The sequence below is a fragment of the Zonotrichia albicollis genome, chromosome 29 (assembly GCF_047830755.1).
Source record: "Zonotrichia albicollis isolate bZonAlb1 chromosome 29, bZonAlb1.hap1, whole genome shotgun sequence".
Classification (NCBI taxonomy): domain Eukaryota; kingdom Metazoa; phylum Chordata; class Aves; order Passeriformes; family Passerellidae; genus Zonotrichia; species Zonotrichia albicollis.
Genome location: NC_133847.1, coordinates 5,883,063 through 5,904,343, shown reverse-complemented (window position 1 = coordinate 5,904,343; position 21,281 = coordinate 5,883,063). Strand labels below are relative to the sequence as shown.

General features: G+C 68.2%; 4 protein-coding genes across 21 annotated transcripts in view; 2 read left to right on the top strand and 2 right to left on the bottom strand.

Moving 5' to 3' along the window:
- Window positions 1–675: 675 nt before the first annotated feature.
- On the bottom strand, window positions 676–3,462 carry TMIGD2 (transmembrane and immunoglobulin domain containing 2). 4 transcript variants are annotated; one of them, XM_074528662.1, is made up of 5 exons: window positions 2,483–3,307; window positions 1,584–1,949; window positions 1,240–1,263; window positions 1,051–1,152; window positions 676–896 (listed from the first exon to the last, which is right to left on the bottom strand). In XM_074528662.1, the coding sequence occupies exons 1-5, from the start codon at window positions 2,517–2,519 to the stop codon at window positions 745–747; spliced, it is 681 nt and encodes a 226-aa protein (XP_074384763.1). In that variant the 5' UTR covers window positions 2,520–3,307; the 3' UTR covers window positions 676–744. The 4 variants fall into 4 exon arrangements, with proteins under 4 accessions (XP_074384763.1, XP_074384764.1, XP_074384765.1 ...); XM_074528663.1 differs by having other exon boundaries at window positions 1,240–1,260; XM_074528664.1 differs by having other exon boundaries at window positions 1,051–1,263; window positions 2,483–3,462.
- FSD1 (fibronectin type III and SPRY domain containing 1) lies at window positions 3,385–9,297 on the top strand. Of its 3 annotated transcripts, none has more exons than XM_074528651.1 (13): window positions 3,385–3,508; window positions 4,242–4,349; window positions 4,425–4,556; window positions 5,061–5,162; window positions 5,777–5,799; window positions 6,039–6,160; window positions 6,454–6,663; window positions 6,772–6,870; window positions 6,965–7,124; window positions 7,200–7,279; window positions 7,833–8,084; window positions 8,822–8,910; window positions 8,988–9,297. In XM_074528651.1, the coding sequence occupies exons 1-13, from the start codon at window positions 3,497–3,499 to the stop codon at window positions 9,090–9,092; spliced, it is 1,494 nt and encodes a 497-aa protein (XP_074384752.1). In that variant the 5' UTR covers window positions 3,385–3,496; the 3' UTR covers window positions 9,093–9,297. The 3 variants fall into 3 exon arrangements, with proteins under 3 accessions (XP_074384752.1, XP_074384751.1, XP_074384753.1); XM_074528650.1 differs by having other exon boundaries at window positions 7,811–8,084; XM_074528652.1 differs by lacking the exon at window positions 3,385–3,508 and adding an exon at window positions 3,841–3,877 and having other exon boundaries at window positions 7,811–8,084.
- Window positions 9,298–13,656: 4,359 nt separating this feature from the next.
- Window positions 13,657–17,418, top strand: MPND (MPN domain containing). The gene is given in 13 exon segments (XM_074528657.1): window positions 13,657–13,817; window positions 14,430–14,647; window positions 15,009–15,239; window positions 15,315–15,487; window positions 15,489–15,632; window positions 15,721–15,817; window positions 15,937–16,009; window positions 16,083–16,159; window positions 16,235–16,403; window positions 16,481–16,551; window positions 16,669–16,758; window positions 16,957–17,049; window positions 17,127–17,418. Coding segments are annotated over 13 exon segments (1,530 nt in total). The 5' UTR covers window positions 13,657–13,810; the 3' UTR covers window positions 17,214–17,418.
- Window positions 17,419–17,638: 220 nt separating this feature from the next.
- The window catches only part of SH3GL1 (SH3 domain containing GRB2 like 1, endophilin A2), a 28,741-nt gene continuing 25,098 nt past the window's right edge, over window positions 17,639–21,281 (bottom strand). For 3 of the 13 annotated variants that reach the window (XM_074528658.1, XM_074528660.1, XM_074528659.1), the window contains one exon: window positions 17,639–20,392. In XM_074528658.1, the coding sequence (XP_074384759.1) occupies window positions 20,196–20,392 (197 nt within the window). In that variant the 3' untranslated portion in view covers window positions 17,639–20,195. The remainder of the gene's footprint in view (window positions 20,393–21,281) is intronic. The other 10 variants (XR_012577223.1, XR_012577226.1, XR_012577224.1 and 7 more) reach the window with 10 other exon arrangements.

Here is a 21,281-nt window from a genome sequence, read left to right as displayed (position 1 = left end):
ATGGGATGGGATGGGATGGGATGGGATGGGATGGGATGGGATGGGATGGAGAAAAACCTCTGGGATGGGTGAAGAACCTCTGGGATGGGATGGGATCCATGGGGTGGGATAGGGATGGGATTGGGATAAAGTGGGGATCTGGACAGGGATGAGGAGCAGGGTGGAGGCAAAGACAGGGAGGGGGACAAGGATAGGGATGGGGATGGGATGGGATAATGGGATAATGGGATGGGGTGGGATGGGATGGGATGGGATGGGATGGGATGGGATGGGATGGGATGGGATGGGATGGGATGGGATGGGGACAGGGACTGAAATGGGGACAGGAACTGAAATGGGGACAGGAACAGGGACAGGAATGGGTGCCTCTGGTGCGTCTGGGCACCCAACTCCGTGGTGTCCCTGAGGAAGGCAGGACAAGGTGGTGGCACTGCCACCCCGGGGGAGTCCTCGCTTCCCACCCCCCAGTACAGCCCTTGGGTGCCGGGTGACACCACGCAGGAGCCCAGGGGACAGCAGAGTGGCTTCCCCTGAACGAGGGGTCCCTGTCACCCCTGTGGCACAGTGACCACGAGCTGCCCACACGCTGTGACCCGTGGGGCACCGGATGGCAGCGGATGGCAGCGGATGGCCCGGGGGCGGGGGGACACAGAGCACGCCGAGCCGGCTGACAGGATGCTGCCAAACACCTTTTTTGGGGGGTTTCCTGAGGAAGGCAGAGCCGGGGGAGGCTGTGGGGCGCCCTCAGGGCCGGGGGGGCAAGGGGGGGCCCCGTGCCCGCTGCGGCTCCACCTGGTACGGGCTGATCTCCGGCTCGAGGGGCGGCGGCTTTGGGGGGCCCCGCGCCGAGGGGGACCCCACGTTCAGGTAGATGGACGAGTCGGGGTGCCCAGCGCCTGTGGGGGTCACTGCTGTCAGCCAGCACCCTCGGGGGACACACGGGGTGCCCGGAGTGGGGCACAAGCAGGGGGGGTTTGGGGTCAGGGGACGTGGGGCAGGTGGGCACGGGGGCGTTTGGGTGTTGGGGAGGGGATTTGGGGACAGGCTGACCTGGGCTCCTGTGACAGCAGCGCTGGCCGAGCAGGACCAGCCCCAGGAGAAGGACGGTGCCCCCCAGGCTCCCCAGGCCCGCCAGGAGCGCCCAGAGCAGCGCTGCAAGCACAGCCAGGGTCACCCCGGCCCGGGGACACCGGGGGTGCCAGGGTGGAGGGGGCAGCAGGGACAGGGGGACACAGTTACCTGGCTGATGTCCTCCCAGAGCTGCTGCGGTGAGGGGAAAGAGTCACAGATGTCCCAGTCCCTGTTCCTATCCCTGTCCCCGTCCCTGTCCCTGTCCCAGTCCCAGTCTCTATTCCCATCCCTGTCCCCATCCCTGTCCCAGTCCTTGTCCCCGTCCCTGTCCCAGTCCCTGTCCCCATCCCTGTCCCCGTCCTTGTCCCTCCTCACTGTGGCCACCCAACCCCCCCCAGAATCTCCCCCAAAGGACCCCACCCACCGTGCTGGGGACCCTCAGTGACCCCCCAGGCCCCTCAGCAGTGCCACCTCCCCTGTCCCCCCGCTGTCCCCGCGGTCCCGGGCGGTACCGGGGGTGACGCGGAGCTCGGTGCCGTTGCCGGTGGCCGTGTCGTGCCGCGGGATCTCCAGGGTCACCCGGCACAGGTAGCGCCCGCTGTCGCTGCTCTGCACCTGCGGGAGGCTGAGGGTGGCCCGGGGGGGGTGCCAGGCCAGCTCTGCCCCCCCCGGGGCACGGCGGGCACAGGGGAGCGGGGACAGGGGCGTGCCAAGGCGCAGGCGGGTGGCACAGAGCCCCCCGAGCCCCCCGTCCCGCAGCCACTCCATCCGCAGCAGGACCTCGCCCTCGGCCACCTCCACCTGGCACTGCAGGGCCACCGTGTCACCCGCGGCCACCTGCAGCTCGGCCGGCTCCTGGGTCACCCGCAGGGCGCCCGCTGTGGGGACAGCCCTGGGTCACAGATGGCACCCCGGGGTCACAGGGGAGGATGGGTGGCACCCCCAGACCTGGCTGTTCCCCAGGACACCCGGGGGATGGGGGACGGTGACACTCCAGACTTGCTGCCCACACATCCCCTGTCACCTCTGCCCACACACCCCATCCTGTCCCCACCACTGTCACCTTCCTGTCCCCACTGACGCTGTGTGCCCTCCACCCTGTCCCCTCCCCATGTCCCCCATCCATCCCCACCGGTTCCATCCTGTCCATCCCTGCCACAGCCATGTCACCCACCCTGTCCCCATGTCTGTCCCCACTCTGTGTCCCCAGCCCCTCTCTGGTCTCCCCCCCAGGACAGATGTCCCCCCTCACCCCTGGTGTCACACAGGGGCCAGCCTGAGCCCTGTGCCCCCCCATTGTCCCTTGGGTGGCCTGTCCCCAACCCCACAGCACCGCCACAGGGTCCCAGGCGCTGTCCCCACTGTCCCCGCTGTCCCCACTGTCCCCCAGCCACCCTTGTCCCCCACTCACCTCCAAGGAGGGGGATGAGGACCCCGAGCAGCCACATCCCCCCTCCGGGGCCAGCCCAGCCACCCCCTCCGAGGGGCTGTGTCCCCAAGGGGTCCCAGCCCCACTCTGTCCCTGTCCCCAAAACCTCCTGGCCCTGCGTCACCCGGGCCAGCTCGCTGTGACACTGTGGCTTCCGGCCCTGTGAACGGGGGAGGTGACAGGGACAGACAGTGGCAAGAGAGGGGGGAGAGGTGGGGACATGGGCGGGGGGCTGGGGATGGGGATTTGGGCAGGGATGGGGACAGGGAGAGGGAAAGGGACAGGAATAGGGACAGGGATGGGGACAGGGATGTGATTGGGGACAGGGATTTGGCAGGGATGGGGACAGGAATGGGACAGTGATGGGGACAGGAATTTGGACTGGAATGGGGATGGGGACAGGGAGAGGGAAAGGGACAGGAATGGGGACAGCGATGGGGACAGGGATGCGATTGGGGACAAGGATTTTTTCAGGGATGGGGACAGGGATATGGGACAGGGATTTGGACAGAGATGAGGACAAGGAATGGGGACAATGATGTGATTGGGGACAGGGATGGGGACAGTGACGGGGACAGGGATGGGGACAGGGATATGGGACACCATTCAGAGCGAGGACAGGTGCCAGCCCCTCCTCAGGCTCCACTTTGATCCCGGCTCCACTCCAGCCTGGGGGGAGCCCTGTGGGGATTTCCTCTGACCCCCCCAAGTAGGCTGGGGGGGGGGGGTCAGGCTTCCTGATCTGGGACCCCCCCTCACTGTGACAGTGTCCCCAGCCCCCCCCCCGCAGGGTAACAATGTCCCCCACCCCTCCCCTCGCCCCCAGCGCTCCCCACCCGCGGGGGTCGCAGCCTCCCTTCCCGGACTACAATTCCCATCATGCCCCGGAGGGCAGGGCGTGGCCGGGAGCGGGGCGGGGCCCAGGGGGGCGGGGCGGGGGCGCCGCTCCCCCTTTGTTGGTGTCGGCGGGGCCGAGCGCGGCGGGGCCGGCCCGGAATGGGCGACCAGGTACGGCCCGCACCCCCCGGCACCGGCGGGAGGAACCGGGGCACCGAGCAGCAACCGGGAGCGGCAGGAGGAGGGGATGGAGCGGGGGGGGCGGGCGGGATGGAGGATGGAGTGAGGGAGGGATGGAGGGGAGGGATGGACGGGTGGAGGGAGGGAGGGAGGAGGGAGGGATGGAGAGGGAGAGATGAAGGAAGGAAGGGCCGGAGGGATGGAGGAAGTGGGGATGGAGGGATGGGAAGGAGGAAGGGATGGAGGAAGAGGAAGGAAGAGACGAAGGAGGGATGGAAGAAGTGGGGATGGAGGGATGGGAGGAAGAGGAAGGAAGGAAGAGAGGAAGAGGAGATGGAGAGGCAGGGATGAGGAGCGCAGGTGTGGAGGATGGATGGAGCATGGATGGAGGATGGATGGAGGGCTGAGGGGTTCAGGGTGGCATCGGAGGGGTGCGGGAGGGCTGGGGGGGCACGGAGGGGAGCGGGGGGCTCGGGGCTGGCACACTCACACTCGCACTCACACTCGCACTCGCACTCACACTCGCACTGCCAAGTCATGGCCCCGCCATGCCGGGCAGCCCGGCCGGGTCCCCGCGGCGCCTGGCACGGTCTGGCACGGCCTGGCACAGCCTGGCACAGCCCGGCACGGTCTGGCACGGCCTGGCATGCCCTGGCACGGCCCGGCACGGCGGGCCAGGCCCCGGGGGCAGCGCGGGCCCCGCGGGCACTGACGGCCGCTGCAGGGCGCCGGGCAGGAGTCTCTGCGCAAGATCATCACCACGCTCGCCGTGAAGAATGAGGAGATCCAGAACTTCATCTACTCCCTCAAGCAGATGCTCCAGAACGTGGAGGTAGCCCCGGCCGCCCCCCGCGTTCCCCGGGGCCCCGCGGGGCCGCCCCCGCTCAGGCCCCGCCGTTGTGCCCAGGCCAACTCGGCGCGGGCGCAGCAGGACCTGGAGGCCGAGTTCCAGTCGCTGTACGCGCTGCTGGACGAGCTCAAGGAGGACATGGTGATGAAGATCAAGCAGGAGCGAGCCAGCCGCACCTACGAGCTGCAGGTGAGCCCTGGCCCGGAGCCCCTCTGGCCTGGAGCCCCTCTGGCCTGGAGCCCCTCTGGCCTGGGACCCACCTGGCCCAGACCCCTCAGCCCCAGAGCCCCCCCCCGGCCTGGATCCCCCTCCTGGCCTGGAGCCCCTCCAGCCCAGGCCTGAAACTCCCCTGGCCTGGAATCCCCCTGACCCAGAGCCCCCTGGCTCGGGACCCCCACTATCCCAGAGCCCTGCTGGTCCAGAGTCCCCCTGCCTGGAGCCCCCTGGCTTGGGACCCCCCCATCCCAGAGCGCCCCCTGTCCCGGGACCCACCCTGACCTGGAGCTCCCCTGGCCCCAGAGCCCCCCTTGTCCCAGGACCTGCCAGGCCCGGAGCCCCCCTGGTCTGGAGCCCCCCATCCCAGAGCCCCCCCTGTCCCTGGACCCACCCAGCCTGGAGCCCCCCGGTCCCAGAGCCCCCCCAGCCCAGCCCAGAGCCCCCCCAGCTCGGCCCTCTGCCCTCCCTCCCGGGCAGGCCCAGCTCGTGGCGTGCTCCAAGGCCCTGGAGAGCTCCGAGGAGCTGCTGGAGGCGGCCAACCAGGCCCTGGGCACGGCCAACCACCAAGACTTCTCCCAGGTGGGTGCCCGCGGTGCCAGGGGTGGCCCTGCCCTGCTGTCCCCACGCTGGGGGCGTCCTGAGCCCCCCCTTGCCACCCACTCGATGCCACCCTGGGCTGGGCACCCCTTTTCTGTCTGGGCTTGCTGTGCCTGGCGGGGCTGGGTGGGAGAGGGGACACCAAGGGTGACACAGAGGGGCACCATGGCAGGGCCACGGGGCACGAAGGATGCTGTGCCAGGGGGTGCTGTGCCAGAGGGGTGCAGGGGTGCTCTGGGATTTGGGGATGCTCTGGGATTCAGGGGTGCTGTGGGATGCAGGGATGCTGTGGGATGCCCAGGGATTCTCTGGGATGCTGTGGGATGCTCTGGCATGCTCTGGGATGCTCTGGGATGCTCAGGGATGCAGGGATGCTGTGGGATGCAGGGATGCTGTGGGATGCTCTGGGATGCTCTGGGATGCTCAGGGATGCAGGGATGCTGTGGGATGCAGGGATGCTGTGGGATGCTCAGGGATGCAGGGATGCTGTCCCGCTGGGTGCCACAGCTGGTACAGGTCCCGCATGTGCCCCCTGTGCCCGGCTCTGCTGCCTCACTGCTGCTTTTTCTCCTCCTCTTTCCCTCTGCGCTCACAAGGCGGCCAAACAGATCAAGGATAGGTACGGCCCCCCGAGCCCCCCACCCACTAACCCCTCATCCTCCTCCTCCTCTTCCTCCTCCTCCTCCCAGCCAGGGACCCACAGGGCTGGTCCTGGGGTGGTCCCGAGGGTGCTGGGGTGTCCCTGTTGGTGCAGGGGCGGCCCTGTTGGTGCTGGGGTGGCAGTGCCCACCCTCCCCAGGGCCCAGCAGGGCAGGGGCGTGCCCGGCCCCCCTGAGCCCTGTCCCTGTCCTGGCACAGTGTGACGATGGCCCCGGCCTTCCGGCTGTCGCTCAAGGCCAAGGTCAGTGACAACATGAGCCACCTGATGGTGGATTTCGCCCAGGAGCGGCGCCTGCTGCAGGCCCTGGCCTTCCTGCCAGGTACTGCCAGGGCAGGGGGACACGGGGGGACAGGGCAGGGCACCGGGGGAGGCTGGCACGGCGTGGGGCAGTGTCCCTGCCCAGAGGGGCAGGAGGGTGCCAGGGATGGGGGCAGGATGAGGGGTTTGGGTGCTGTGCCCAGGGGGGCAGCGGGGTCTCTGGGTGCCAGGGGTGCCACGCCTGAGGTTTGTGACTTGCTGAGCTCGTGGGGTGCCCTGGGGGTGCCCGGGAGTGCTGGGGAACCCCTGAGCGGCAGGGAGGGGGGACACTGGCACGGCTGCTCCTGCGGGCAGTGCCCAGCGCCCCCGAGATCGACCTGGCCGAGTCGCTGGTGGCCGATAACTGTGTGACCCTGGCCTGGAGGATGCCCGACGAGGACAGCAAGATCGACCACTACGTGCTGGAGTACCGCAGGACCAACTTCGAGGGGCCCCCCCGTGCCAAGGAGGACCAGCCCTGGATGGTCATCGAGGGCATCAAGGGCACTGAGTACACCCTCACTGGTGAGGGCACGGGGGGCCGGGCACTGGGGCTGCCCCAGGCTCTGCAGGGCACACGGGGGTGGCAGTGCCCTCCTGGTGGCCCGGCCTGTGACCCCGCTGTGCCCACAGGGCTGAAGTTTGACATGAAGTACATGAATTTTCGGGTGCGGGCGTGTAACAAGGCGGTGGCGGGCGAGTTCTCGGAGCCGGTCACTCTGGAGACCAGAGGTGGGTCCGGGGGGTGCCAGGTGCCCGTGTGCCCCCTGTGCCAGCCCTGTGGGGTGCTGGGGGTCTGGGCACCGCTGACAGGGGCTGTCCCCAGCGTTCATGTTCCGGCTGGACGCCAGCACGTGCCACCAGAACCTGCGGGTGGAGGAGCTGAGCGTGGAGTGGGACGCCACGGGCGGGAAGGTGCAGGACGTCAAGGCTCGTGAGAAGGATGGCAAGGGCAGGACGGCCTCCCCTGCCAACTCCCCTGCCAGGTAACGCCACCCCCGGGCCCCCCTGCACGGCCCCTGGGCCTGGCAGTGCCAACCTGCCCTGTCCCTGTGTGCCAGGGTGGTGCAGTCGCCCAAGAGGATGTCCCTGGGCCGTGGGGGCCGCGATCGCTTCACTGCGGAGTCCTACACGGTGCTGGGTGAGAGGGGCACCCGGCCTGGGAGGTTTGGGCACCCAGGGGTGCTGGGTGAGAGGGGCACCCGGCCTGGGGGGTTTGGGCACCCAGGGGTGCTGGGTGAGAGGGGCACCCAGACTGGGGGGTTTGGGCACCTGGCCTGAGGAGTTTGGACACCCAGGATGGGGGGCACTGGGGTACCAGGCCTGGGGCATTTGGGCACCCAGGGCTGTGACTGAGGAGGGGGCACCCAGGGGTGTGGGGGCCTGGGCACCCAGGGTGGGGCACTGGGACACCCAGGGGTGTGGGGATTTGGGCACCCAGAGGTTTGGGGATTTGGTCACCCAGGGGTGTGACTGAGGAGGGGTCACTCAGGGGTGTGGATGAGGAGGGGGCACTCAGGGGTGTGGATGAGGAGGGGGCACTCAGGGATCAGAGCACAGGGGGCACCCAGGGGAACAGGGGACACCCCTGGCAGGGTGGGCACAGGGCGGGCAGAGCCGCGGGTGGCCCGGGCAGAGCCGTGGCCGTGCCCAGGGCACACCCTGGTCCCAGGGGACACCCTGATGGTGCCCAGGGGACACCCTGATCGACGGGGACGAGCACTACTGGGAGGTGCGCTACGACCGCGACAGCAAAGCCTTCGGCGTGGGCGTGGCCTACCGCAGCCTGGGCAAGTTCGACCAGCTGGGCAAGACCCCGGCGTCGTGGTGCCTGCACCTCAACAACTGGCTGCAGGTCAGCTTCAGCGCCAAGCACAACAACAAGGCCAAGGCGCTCGACGTGCCCGTGCCCGACTGCATCGGCGTCTACTGCAACTTCCACGAAGGTGGGGCTGGGCTGGGCTGGGCTGGCACCTCCCTGGGCATTGTCACCACTGTGGGCACTGGCACCTCCCTTGGGCATTGGCACCTCCCTGGGCATTGTTACCTCCATGGGTATTGTCACCTCCCTGGGCATTGGCACCTCCATGGACATTAGCACTTCCCTGGGCATTGGCATCTCCATGGGCATTGGCATCTCCATGGGTATTGTCACCACTGTGGGCATTGGCACCTCCCTGGGCATTGGCACCTCCATGGGCATTGGCACCTCCATGGGCATTGGCACTTCCCTGGGCATTGGCATCTCCATGGGCATTGGCATCTCCATGGGTATTGTCACCTCCCTGGGCATTGGCACCTCCATGGACATTGGCACCTCTCTGGGTACCAGTGTAAGCATTGTCACCACCATGGAGATAGTCACCTCCATGGGCATTGGCATTACCATAGGCATTATCTCATCCATGGCCACCACCATGGGCATTGGCACCTCCCTGGGCATTGGCATCTCCATGGGTACTGGTGTGGACATTGTCACCACCATGGGCATTGTCACCTCCATGGGCACCAGCATGTCCATACTCCAGCATGGACACGAATGTCCACCATGGGCATTGCCACCACCATTGTCACCACATGGCCATTGTCACCACCATTGTCACCACATGGCCATTGTCACCACCCCAGGCACTGTGCCAGGGCTGTGCCCACCCCATGCCCACCTGTCCCCCCATCCCCACAGGTTTCCTGTCCTTCTACAACGCCCGCACCAAGCAGCTGCTCCACACCTTCAAGGCCAAGTTCACACAGCCCGTGCTGCCGGCCTTCATGGTAAGGGGGGCAGGCCCGGGGGTCCCGGGGGGCTGCCAGGCTGCCCGCAGCCCCCTGAGCCCGCGCTGTGCCCCCAGGTGTGGTGTGGCAGCTTCCAGGTGACCTCAGGCCTGCAGGTGCCCAGCGCCGTGCGGTGCCTGCAGAAGCGCAACAGCACCGCCAGCAGCTCCAGCCTGCCCTGAGCTGGGCACAGCACTGAATGTACCCCCCTGCCACCCCCAGCGCTGCCCGGGGGCTCTGCCACCCCAGCACTGCCCGCCGGGCGCTGCCAGCCCCGGGGCTGCCCACGGCCCCCCCACTCCGTGCCCCCCGTGTCACGGGGCTCGTTGCCCCCCCAGCACCGAGAGCTGCTTCTGGCCTGGAGAATAAATTGGGATGTAGGTGTGACCTGGCCGTGGATGGGGCACGGGGGGAATTTGGGGTCCCTGGGACACCCCCAGGGTGCCAGGAGCAGGATGGGGCTTGGTGGGCACAGGGTTCTTTATTTACATCTATATGAGGGGGTTCCTGCCCTCTGCAGTGTCACCCCAGGCCTGGGGACACTGGGGACACTGGGGACAGCTTTCCCTGAGGGTGAGGAGGGTCCCACTGCCCCTGCTGGTACCACGGGGGTGTCCCCAGAGTGTCCCCATCACAGAGCCTGGCGCTGCTGCAGCTTCCTGTGCAGCTCCCTGAGCAGCTCCTGGGTCCTGCCTGTGCCACGGGGTGGGAGCTGTGAGCAGCTGGCAGAGAATCCAGAATCCCCCTGCCCCCCCATTGCCCCCCGAGGCGGTGACAGGACCCGGTGTCCCCATGCTGCCACCCCCCTGCCCCCCCACCGTGTCCCCTCATTGTGTTGGGGGTGACAGCGGGACCGGGGGGGTCTCGGTGTGGGGGTGCCCCCTCCTGTCCCCGCAGTCCCGAGCGGCCTCACCGGGGTCGTTCATGTAGAGCTGCTGCTCGGGCACCAGCCCCAGGCCGGGGGGGCTCCTGCCCCTCCTCGGGGCCGCCCTGGGCACGGCTGCAGCCGGGGGAGGGTCCTCCTCTATGGGCACGAACTCTGGGGCAGAGCATGGGGGGGTCACGGACCCTCCGACACCCCCAGACCCCCCTGAGCCCCCCCTGAGCCTCTCCAGGCTCAGACACCCCAGCAGCTCTGCCCCCCAACTCTCCAGAGCCCCGAGTACCCCAGACACCCCCCAGCCTCCCACGGCTGCTCCTGACACCCCAATAATGTCCCCCGACACCCCTATGGCATCCCCTGACACCTCAGCACTGTCCCCGACCCCCCAGCAGTGTCCCCGACCCCCCAGCACTGTCCCCGACCCCCCAGCAGTGTCCCCGACCCCCCAGCAGTGTCCCCCGACCCCCCAGCACTGTCCCCGACCCCCCAGCAGTGTCCCTTGACACCCCAGCACTGTCCCCCGACACCCCAATAGCATCCCTTGACACCCCAGCAGTGTCCCTTGACACCCCAGCACTGTCCCCCTACACCCCAATAGCATCCCTTGACACCCCAGCAGTGTCCCCCGACACCCCAATAGTATCCCCCGACCCCCCAGCAGTGCCCCCCAGCCCCCCGCGCCCCCCAGCCCGTGCCCACCCAGCTGGGAGCTGTACTCGGGCTCCAGGGGCCGCAGGCTGCCCTCGCTCCTCCGCACGAAGAACTGCACCACGTCTGCCAGCGACGAGCAGCGGTGCTGGGGACACGCAGGGGTCACTCGGGGACCCCCCTTGTGCCCCCCATGCCCTGCCCTCCGCCCCGGGCTCCGCGTGGGGGTCCCACCCCTTTGGCTGCAGCTCTTTGGGGGTCCCAGTTCCCGGGGATCCCAAACCTGAGGGACTCTCTGTTCCTTCTTTTGGGGGTCCCAGTTCCTTGAGCCCCAGCCCTCGGGGGACCCCAGCCCCTTGGTGCCACCCTGGGGGTGCCCAGCCCTGGGCTGGCACAGCCCACACGGTGCCAGTCCCTCGGGTGACCCCAAGGCTCCCACCCCGGGGGCTCAGGGGGGTGCCCGGGGTTGGGGTCCCTGTCCCCAGCGCCAGCCCCGCCCTGTCCCGTGTCACTCACCGGGGTCTCCAGGTCGATGAGGTAGCCCTGGGGCTCTCTCTTCACCCTGTAGTGCTTCAGCACCGCTCTCCTGCGGGTCGGGGGGGGCTCAGGGGCTGGGCACCCCCTTTGTGGGGCACTCACACCCCGCGGGACACCCCTTGAACGGGGATCTAACCATGGGGCCACGCCTCGAACGGGGATCTTCTCATGGGGCCACCCACTGAACCAGGACCCCTCCGAGGGTTCCCTGCTCACCCTGGGCTACCCCGTCCCCCTTGGGGACCCCTTCCCGGTGTCCCCGGCACGGACCCGCCCTGCTCCTGCCGCGTGGTGACCGAGACGCCCTGGCCGTGTCCCCCGGGCCGCAGCAGGAGATTCCCCCCGGGCGCGCTCAGCTCCAGCAGCAGCTCAGCCTCGGCTCGAGTCACCTGGAAAAAACAGCTGGGGACCCTGGGGACCCCGTCTGTGTCACCACAGCCATACCCTGCCCTGCTCTGGGGACCCTCCCGCTGTCACTCCCAGCCCTGCCCAGCCACACTGGGCCACCCCAGCTGGGCCATGCTGGTCCCCAGGGCGGATGGGGACCCCCCCCCCAGCCCCCGACTCACGGCTCAGAGGGGCTGGGGAACACGAGGCTGGTCGGGGACACGGGGGTGGTTGGGGACACGGCAGTGGTGGGTGACACGGAGGTGGTTGGGGACATGGCAGTGGTGGGTGACACGGAGGTGGTTGGGGACACGGGGGTGGTTGGTGACACGGGGCTGGCCGGACACACGGAGGTGCCCCTGCGCTGCTGCTCCTCCCGCAGAGCCTCCAGCAGCTGGGAGATGTGTCCGGGCAGCAGCGCCAGGTCCGGGGGCATCTTCATCTGCGGGGGGACACGGGCAGGTGGCACTGAGGGGTCCCTGTCACCCCCGGAGCCCCGGGCAGCGCCGCACCCACCTTGGCCATGGTCAGGATGAATCCCCGCCACATCTCCTGCATCTCCCAGCTCTTCATCTGCCAGGGGACACAGGGACATGAGGGTGGCCTGTCCCCTGTCCCTTGTGCCCCACACAGGTCTCCACAGCCCCCTAAACCTGGCCCCAAATCCAAAAACCCGCCATCCCTTGTACCCCCAAGTCCTTCCGCTGTGCCCTCCAGTCTCCCCAGTCCCAAAATCCTGTCCCCTCTGTGTCCCTAAATCCTTCCCTTACCCACCTGCAGCCCCTGTCCCAAATCCCAGTCCCCTCATCCCCCCAGTCCTGAAATCCTGTCCCCTCTGTACCCCCAGATCCCCCCTCCAGGTACCCCCATTGCTCCCCTGGCTGCCCCTCACCTTCATTGTCACCTCTTGTCCCCTCAGCCTGAGGATGAGCAGCCCGTCCTTGGCCTGCACGGTCACCAGTTCGCCCAGGTCCAGCAGCTCCAGGGGCTGGGGGCACCCAAGGGTGGGACCCCCGGCCCAGGGACGGCCCCACCCTCAGCAGCGTCCCCCCAGTGTCACCCGAAGGTCCCATCCTCGGGGGGCCCTGCCCAGGGGGGTTTATGGGGGTGGGTCCCCAATCCTGGGGGGGTTTACCAGTCTCAGCTTGGGGAGGGGGCACAGGGGTCCCACCCTGGGGGGATCCTGCCCCAGGGGCATCTCTGGGGCCCGGACAGGATGGAGGGGGTCCCAATCTTGGGGGTCCCAGCCCCAGCAGATCCCAGAGGCCCCGGTTTGGGGGAGCCCGCCCAGTCCCACCCAAGGGTTCTTGTCCAGGGGGTCCCACCCTGAGGGGTCCCAGCCCGGGGGTCCCGCCCGGAGGAGCCCCGGTACCTCCTGGTCCTGGGGCCCGCTGTAGAAGGCGAGTTGGAGGCCCCGCACCCCGGCCCAGACCCTCCGGTAGCCCTGCGGGGAGGGACGGGCTCAGGAACCGGGAACCGGCAACAGGGAAATTGTACCGGGGAACAGGGAAACGGCACCGGCAACAGGGAAACGGCACAGGGAGCCGGCACTGGCATCGGCACCGGGCTCGGCAGGGAGCACAGCCGGTGGTCCCGGGGGGGGACAGTGTCCAGGAGTGCCGGGAGCGGTCCCGGGTCCCCGGGTACCCCCGAGGGTCGCTCTTGGCGCTCGGTCCCGGGGATGCCGGGGTCGGTCCCGGGGTGCCGGGGTCGGTCCCGGCGGTGTCGCCCACCTGATCACCTGGCCCCCGCTTCTCCACGAAGCCCTCGTAGTAGTGCCGGGCGCGGGGCCGGGTTCCCCGGGACAGCGGCACCGGCCGCTCCATCCCCGCCGCCGCGCAGGAGCCGCCGCAGTTCCCGGTACCGGCCCCGCCCGGCGCGGGGCGAAGGGCGGCGGGCGGGAGTCCCTGCGGGGCCGGGGCATCCCCGGTGCGGGGCTGAGCCCCCGAGTCCCTCCCCTCGCACGCAGCAGGTGCGCCCCGACAGGTTCCTGCTCCCGTTCCCGCTCCCGGTGTCCCCCGTGCCCCTCCCGGGGGTCCCGGCCGGGCTGGGGGTCCGTGACCGGAGCGGGGCTGAGCCCCCCCGTCCCCCGCCCGGTGCGGCAGGTGCGGGGCCGAGCCCAGCCGGTTCCTGCCCGTCCCCCCGCCCGGTTCCGGTGCCGATGTCCCCCCGTTCCCGGGGCCGGGGCGGCGGGCGGGGGTCCCGCCGGGAGGTGTGGGGGGGGGTTGTCCGTGTGTCAGTGCGGGGCTGAGCCCCCGTGTCCCCCCCGCCGGTGCTGCAGGTGCGGGGCTGTCCCGTCCCCCCCGTCCCCCCCCGCCGGTGCCGGTGTCCCCTCGCCCCCCCGGGCGGGGCGGGGCGCCCGGGGCCGCCCCATCACGTGTCGCCGCCGCCGCCGCCGCGCGCACCGGGGGGAGGCGGGAGCGGCGGGAGCGGCGGGAGCGGAGCATGGCAGGTACCGGGGGGCGGGGGCGCACCGGGCACCGGCTCCGGGAACCGGGAACTGGGAACTGGGAACTGGGAACTGGGAACGGGGAATGGCACACGCACCGGGCACGCACCGGGCACCGGACACGTACCGAGCACGCGCACAACGGGCGCGCAGCGGGCACCCGGTACCGGGCACGCACCGGGAAGCGGACACGCGCGCACGGACACGCGCCCCGGCCGGGGACGCGCACCGGTCACTCCCCCACCAGCCCCGTACACCCGGGGCACGCGCGTGCACCTGCCCGAGCGCGCTCCCGCGGGACCTCGGCGGGGACATCCCGGCCCCGCGAGCCTCTCAGCCCGTCCCTGTCCCCGCCAGCCGTGTCCCCGTGCCCGCAGTCCTTCACTGCCACCCTCCTGTGCCCTCACCCCCCTGTCCCCACGTCAGTGTCCCCCCTCCCACCCCCAAGTCCTCCTGTCCCCGTGTCCTGCCCCTCCATGTCCGTGTGTCCCCTCCGTGCTTGTGTCCCTGTGCGTCCCTGTCCCCGCGTCCCCATCCGCGGGCAGAAACCCAGGGGGGACCCGAGGGAGCTCTGGGGGGACACCCGGGGCGCTGTCACACGCTGCCCCCCCGCAGCGCTCGCGGCCGCCTCCCCCGGCGGGGACGAGGGTCTGGAGGAGGATGAGGATGAGCTGGAGCCGGGGCTGGACGAGGCCGAGGCCGAGCCGGAGGTGGCGAAGGCGGCGGGGGCGGCCCGGGGGGCGGTGCTGACCCGCAGGGGCATCACCCTGAGGGTCCTGCTCCGAGACGGGCTCCTGGAGCCGGGCAGGGGCGTCCTGTCCATCTACTACCTGGTGAGCCTGGGGACAGGGGACACGGATGGGGACAGGGATGGGGACAGGGATGGGGACAGGGAGAGGGGATGGGGACAGAGAGGGATGGAGACAGGGAGAGGGATGGGGACAGGGAGAGGGGATGGGGACAGGGGACAAGGATGGGGCTGGGAGTAAGGAGGGGGACAAGAAACAGAGGTGAGACAGGAGACAGAGATGGGACAGGAGACAGAGATGGGACAGGAGACATGGGACAGGGAAAAGGACAGCAAACAGGACACAGGATGAGCACAGGGGATGTGGGATGAGGACAAGGGACAGTGATGAAGCTGAAGGAGAAGTGATGTGGACACGGGGATGTGACTCCCGCCGTTGTCCCCAGGGCAAGAAGTTCGTGGGGGACCTGGGCTCGGACGGGACGATCACCTGGCAGGAGACGGGGCAGGTGTTCAACTCTCCGAGCGCCTGGGCCACGCACTGCAAGCGCCTGGTGAACCCCGCCAAGAAGTCGGGCTGCGGCTGGGCCTCGGTGCGCTACAAGGGCCAGAAGCTGGACCAGTACAAGGCGGCCTGGCTGCGCAAGCACCAGCCCAACGTGCCGCCCCCCGAGGAGGTGGGACCGGGCTCGCCTCCCCCCGACGCCCCCAGCGTGCGGGGCGAGCTGGGTGCCAGCCCCGTGTGCCCGCAGAGCTTGGCCAGCGAGGGCGAGGAGGAGGAGCTGCCCGAGGATGAGGAGGAGGAGGCGGCCAGGGAGGGTCGGCTGGCGGTGCCGGAGCCGGCGGCTCCCAAAAAGCCGGAGGAGAGGAGCAAGAAGCAGCAGGGGAAGGGCCTGGCGGAGCCGGCGGGGACGGGTGAGCTGCCGAGGGGGTGCCGGGGGGCCCGGGCGGCCCGGCCGCGGTGACGGGACCGTGTCCTTGGCAGACGGAGGCAGCGCCGGGAAAAGGCTGGAGGTGAAGCCCCGGGTGCCCGTCCGCTACTGCACCCTGGGCACCCGCGACTCGGCCAGGTAGGGACAGCGAGGGGACCGCGGGGCAGGGCCGGGGACAGCGGGGACAGCGGGGACAGAGGGGACAGCGGGGCCGTGGCTCTTCCAGGAACCCCCAGACCCTGGTGGAGGTGACCTCCTTTGCCGCCATCAACAAATTCCAGCCCTTCAACGTGGCCATCTCCAGCAACGTCCTCCTGCTCCTGGTGCGTCCCCTCCCCAGGCCGGGACATGGCTGATGGCGCTGGGGACACCTGCAGCCAGCGGGGTGTCCCTCGTGCCATTATTTTCGTGCTAAACCGCTGATTTTAACCTTTTCCTTTAGGATTTCCACAGCCACCTGACGCGGAGCGAAGTGGTGGGGTACCTGGGGGGGCGCTGGGACACCAACACCCAGCGTAGGTGGGGTCCGGGGGGTGGGGGCGGCCCTGCCGTGGCCCGGGGGTGTCACCCAGCCCCGTGTCCCCGCAGTGCTGACCGTGCTTCGAGCCTTCCCCTGCCGGACCCGCCTGGGTGACGCCGAAGCCGCGGGCGCAGTGGAGGAGGAGGTGAGGGGCACATCCAGCCTGGGGGGGCTCTGGGGGCTCTGCAGGCTCCGCACCCACGGTTTGTGCCCCCCCAAGATCTGCCAGAGCCTGTTCCTGCGGGGGCTGTCGCTGGTGGGGTGGTACCACAGCCACCCCTTCGGGCCGGCGCTGCCGTCCCTGCACGACATCGATGCGCAGATGGATTACCAGCTCAAACTGCAGGGCAGCGGCAACGGCTTCCAGCCCTGCCTGGGGCTCATCTGCGGTACGTGAGCCCCCCGGGGCTGCCCGGGGGCTGCGGCTGCTGCCACCCCCCTGTGCCAGCCCCCTCTGTGCCCACAGGGCCCTTCTATCACGGCAACCCCGGCGTGGAGTCCAAAATCGCGCCCTTCTGGGTGATGCCGCCGCCAGAGGTAAGAGGGGGAGAATTTGGGGTGGAGTCTCCCCATCTGGCACCCTCGGGTGTCCCCAGGGTGGTGTCAGGTGCCAGAGCTGTGGGGTGACCCCTGCCTGGCTCCCCCATCCCCCAGCAACGGCCCAACGACTACGGGATCCCCATGGATGTGGAGGTCACCTACATCCAGGACGGATTCCTCACCAACGACGTCGTGCAGGAGATGGTGAGAGAGGGGTGGGGGCCCCCCAAAACCCCCCGAGCCCACTGGGACCCCACCACCTGTCCCCATCCTGCCCTTAGCCCCGGTGATGGTGGCCGTCCCATCTCCAGCCCCCATCGAGGCTTCAGTGCTGCAGGTTTGGGGTGGCCCTGCCTGGCTTTGGGGCACCCCCAGGCCTGCAGCCCCTCTGTCCCCCCCCAGACGCTGCTGGTGGAGTTCTACAAGGGAGCCCCCGACCTGGTGAAGTTCCAGGAGCTGTGGAGTCAAGATCAGACCTACCTGGACAAGCTGAAGGTGGGAAGGGCTGGGGGGCTTTGCTGGGGCATCCACTCCCTGTGCTGGAATCAAGCGGGGTTCCCCCCCCCCCTCAGGGCTCCCTGGCCTCCCGCACCCCCAAAGACCAGAGCTTCAGCCACGTCCTGGAGCAGATCTTCAGCCTGCTGAAGCTCAGCGGGTGAGGAGGGCCCGCGGCCCCTCGGTGGGACCAGGCGCCTCCCGCAGCCCGGGCGGGGCTCGCAGCCCCGGGGCTCTCCCGGGCCCGGCCGGGGCAGCTCCCGGAGCGCCCCGGAGCCCGCCCTGCCCCGGGGGCGGCCGTGCCGGCGCGGGCTCTGTGGCTCGGTGGTTTGTGGAAGTGGTAGTTTGATTAAAGAGCAGTTCCTGACAGGTGGCTCTGCCATGGCCTGGACTAAAGGATGTGCGAGGGAATTCCTCCCTGGGAGGGCGGGCAGCCCTGGCACAGCTGTGGCTGCCCCTGGAGCCCTGGCAGTGCCCAAGGCCAGGCTGGATGGGCACTGGAGCAGCCTGGGACAGTGGGAGGTGTCCCTGCCCATGACCTTCCAGTGCCATCCAATCTGAGCCATTCCCTGACTCCACAAGGCAGCCCTTAGAAAGAAGAAAACATTTAATACTTTCATTCAGAGATACAAGTCAAGAATTGTGGGTCATCATTTTTCCCCCTAAAAACCAGGAGAAACCATAAAAAAAAAAAAAAACCAAACCAAAAAAACAAACAAAACCCAAAATTAGACCTAGCGAGGTGTCCCAGCTGACAGAATGCATTTCAATCCACCTGAGCGGGAGCCAGTGTCCCCCAGCGGGGAGGGGACAGCGGGAAGGACCCCCAGGACTCCGGTCCCATGGGCTCCCTGCCCTGCTGGGAGCAGGGGGGGCTGCCCTGTGCCCCCCCCGGGGCCGGGGTCACTGCTGGGGGGGGGGGTCAGACACACGTGGACATGCACGGACCAAATCCTTACAGAGAACGGGGCAGGAGCTGCAGGGACAGGGACAGGGACAGGCACAGGAACAGGGGTGCTGCAGCACAGCCCTGCACAGCTGGGGCTCACAGAGCTGCAGGACAGAGGTGCAGCAGGGACAGGGGTGCTGCAGCACAGCCCTGCACAGCTGGGGCTCACAGAGCTGCAGGGACAGAGGTGCAGCAAGGACAGGGGTGCTGCAGCACAGCCCTGCACAGCTGGGGCAGGGACAGAGGTGCAGCAAGGACAGGGATGCTGCAGCACAGCCCTGCACAGCTGGGGCAGGGACAGAGGTGCAGCAAGGACAGGGATGCTGCAGCACAGCCCTGCACAGCTGGGGCTCACAGAGCTGCAGGGACAGAGGTGCAGCAGGGACAGGGGTGCTGCAGCACAGCCCTGCACAGCTGGGGCTCACAGAGCTGCAGGGACAGAGGTGCAGCAAGGACAGGGGTGCTGCAGCACAGCCCTGCACAGCTGGGGCAGGGACAGAGGTGCAGCAAGGACAGGGGTGTTGCAGCACAGCCCTGCACAGCTGGGGCTCACAGAGCTGCAGGGACAGAGGTGCAGCAGGGACAGGGATGCTGCAGCACAGCCCTGCACAGCTGGGGCAGGGACAGAGGTGCAGCAGGGACAGGGATGCTGCAGCACAGCCCTGCACAGCTGGGGCTCACAGAGCTGCAGGGACAGAGGTGCAGCAAGGACAGGGGTGCTGCAGCACAGCCCTGCACAGCTGGGGCTCACAGCAGGGCCCATCCCAGCCCCCATGAGTAGCAGAACCCACTTTTGCAGCAAGGGAAACCAAAGAGCCCAGCACACGCTGCCCTGTGGCCCCATGCCAACCCCATGCCCACCCCATGCCAACCCCCTGGCCAGGGAAAGCACAGCAGAGGGAGAAGGGCTGGCAGAGGTGCCACTGAGATGAACCATCCCTTCTCCCAGCAATGCAGGGGCAGAGGGGGCCGGGGGCAGGCTGGGGGTGCAGGGAAGGCACCCGAGGGCCAGGGGAGCTCCAGCCACAGGAGGGATCCCCAGGAAGGGCAGAGGAGCCCCAACCTCTGTCCCATCACACAGACACCCCGGGCTGTGGCCCAGTTCCTCCCTTTCCAGGTGATCCTGCAGGTGGGACTGGCTTGGGAGAGTTTGGAGCAGGAAAAGCCTGAGGTCCATGAAGGAGCAGAAGGAGCAGCCCCCCATCATGGGGCTGAGCTCAGTGGGGAGGGGGCCAGGAGGGCAGGGGACATCCCTGCTGTCCCTGCAGGGTGGGCAGAGATGGCTCTGAGCCCCAGGGATGGCTCCAAGCCCCAGGCAGGGCTCCAAGCCCCAGGCAGGCTCAGCTCCTGCCCTGCAGGGCTGTGTTAGTGTTCTCTGGCTGTTTTAGTGTTGCTGTGCCCCAGCTCCCCTCCCCTGATCCCTTTGGGATCTCCCTGGGATCCGTGGGGACAGTGGGGACAAGGGGCAGTGTTGGCTGGGGTGGGAGGGTGGGACTGGGGCTGCCCTGCCCTGGGGCCATCCCTGTGCCAGGACACATCCTGGCTGTGCCATCTGTACCCAGGACACATCCTGGCTGTGCCATCTGTGCCCAGAACACATCCTGGCTGTGCCACCTGTGCCCAGGACACATCCTGGCTGTGCCATCTGTGCCCAGAACACATCCTGGCTGTGCCACCTGTGCCCAGGACACATCCTGGCTGTGCCATCTGTGCCCAGAACACATCCTGGCTGTGCCACCTGTGCCCAGGACACATCCTGGCTGTGCCATCTGTGCCCAGGACATATCCTGGCTGTGCCACTGGGGCCATCCCTGTGCCCAGGACACATCCTGGCTGTGCCCCCTGTACCCAGAACACATCCTGGCTCTCCCACCTGCCTCACCCACGCGCTGGACCCACAGGAAAGACGGGAAGTGGACAGGGACAGGGACAGGGCAGTGCCAGCAGCACGGCCAGGGGCTGGGGGGCGCACAAAGTACCGAAGTTCAAGCACCAGAAGGACCAAACAAAAAAAAAAAAACAAAGAAAGAAAAAAAAAGGACCAAAAAAAAAAGAAAATAACCAAATTCACGGGGGGAAGGGGCCGTAGGACCCTTCTGGTTTGTTCCCTGGTAGCGCCTGGCCCCGAGGGGAGGCGGCGAGGGCGGGGCTGGAGCTGGAATGGAGCTCGGGACACTCGGGGCGGAGCGGCGCCGTCTCACTGAGGTAGCGGGACCAGCACTTCCACGTAGTTGAGCGGGAAGAAGCCGGACTGGCCGTGGATCATCCCCTCGTACCAGTTCTCGTCGATCTGGTTCGTCAGGGTGATGATGTCGCCCTCCTTGAAGCCCAGCTCGCCGTCGTTCTCGGGCTCGAAGTCGTAGAGGGCTTTGCAGCAGGGCTGGTCCAGGGGGGCTGTGGGGACAGTGGGGACACGTCAGCAGGACCCCACGGTGCCCTGGCACACCGGGCACTCCTGCCACGGGCTCTGCACCCTGCCAGAGCGGCAGGGATGGCTCCAGTGCCCCTCACTGCTCCTGCAGGTCCCGCACTGCCTCCAGAGCCAAGGGCTGCTCCTGCATCCCCACCTCAGAGGGATCACAGACAAGCTGAGAGCTGAGAACCTGCCCTGGAGCTCGGTGGTGGGCTTGGACATGGAGGGGGACTCTGATGGGGTCACCCCACACCTGAGGGGGACAGCACCGCAGCTGCCTCCCTGGTCACAGGGCTCCAAATCCATGAGCAGCCCCTCAAAACTCAGGAGAAGCCCAAAGTCTCATCCCCCAGCTCAGCTCCAGGAGTTAAGCATCACCTTTGAGGCTGCAAAGGGATTTTCTGTGGGATTTCCTGCTGCTCACTCTGTACACTGACATTTTAGGGGTCAGCTTTGGAGCTGGGAGAATCCCAGTGGGAAGGGACAGAGCTAAGAGAGACCTGCAGGACCCCCCAGCCCTCCCCACTGTGCTGGGGCTGTCCCAGCCAGGGCAAGGGAGTGGCAGCAAGGGCACATCCCTGGCAGTGTTCCCAGGCCAGGCTGGACAGGGCTTGGGGCACCCTGGGGCAGTGCAAGGTGTCCCTGCCCATGGAATGAGATGGAATCTTGAAGGTCCCTCCCACCCCAAACCATTCCAAATTCCAGGACCCACAGCAGGGAGGGCCCAGCATGGGAAGAGCACTCAGAAATCACCACAAGCAGCAGCCAGACATTGATGGCCTTGAGAGAACTCCCCAAACCACCAGGCTGGCCCCACCACCATGGCCCTGCTCCAGGCTCCTTCCCAGCACAGCAGCTCCAAGCCCCAGC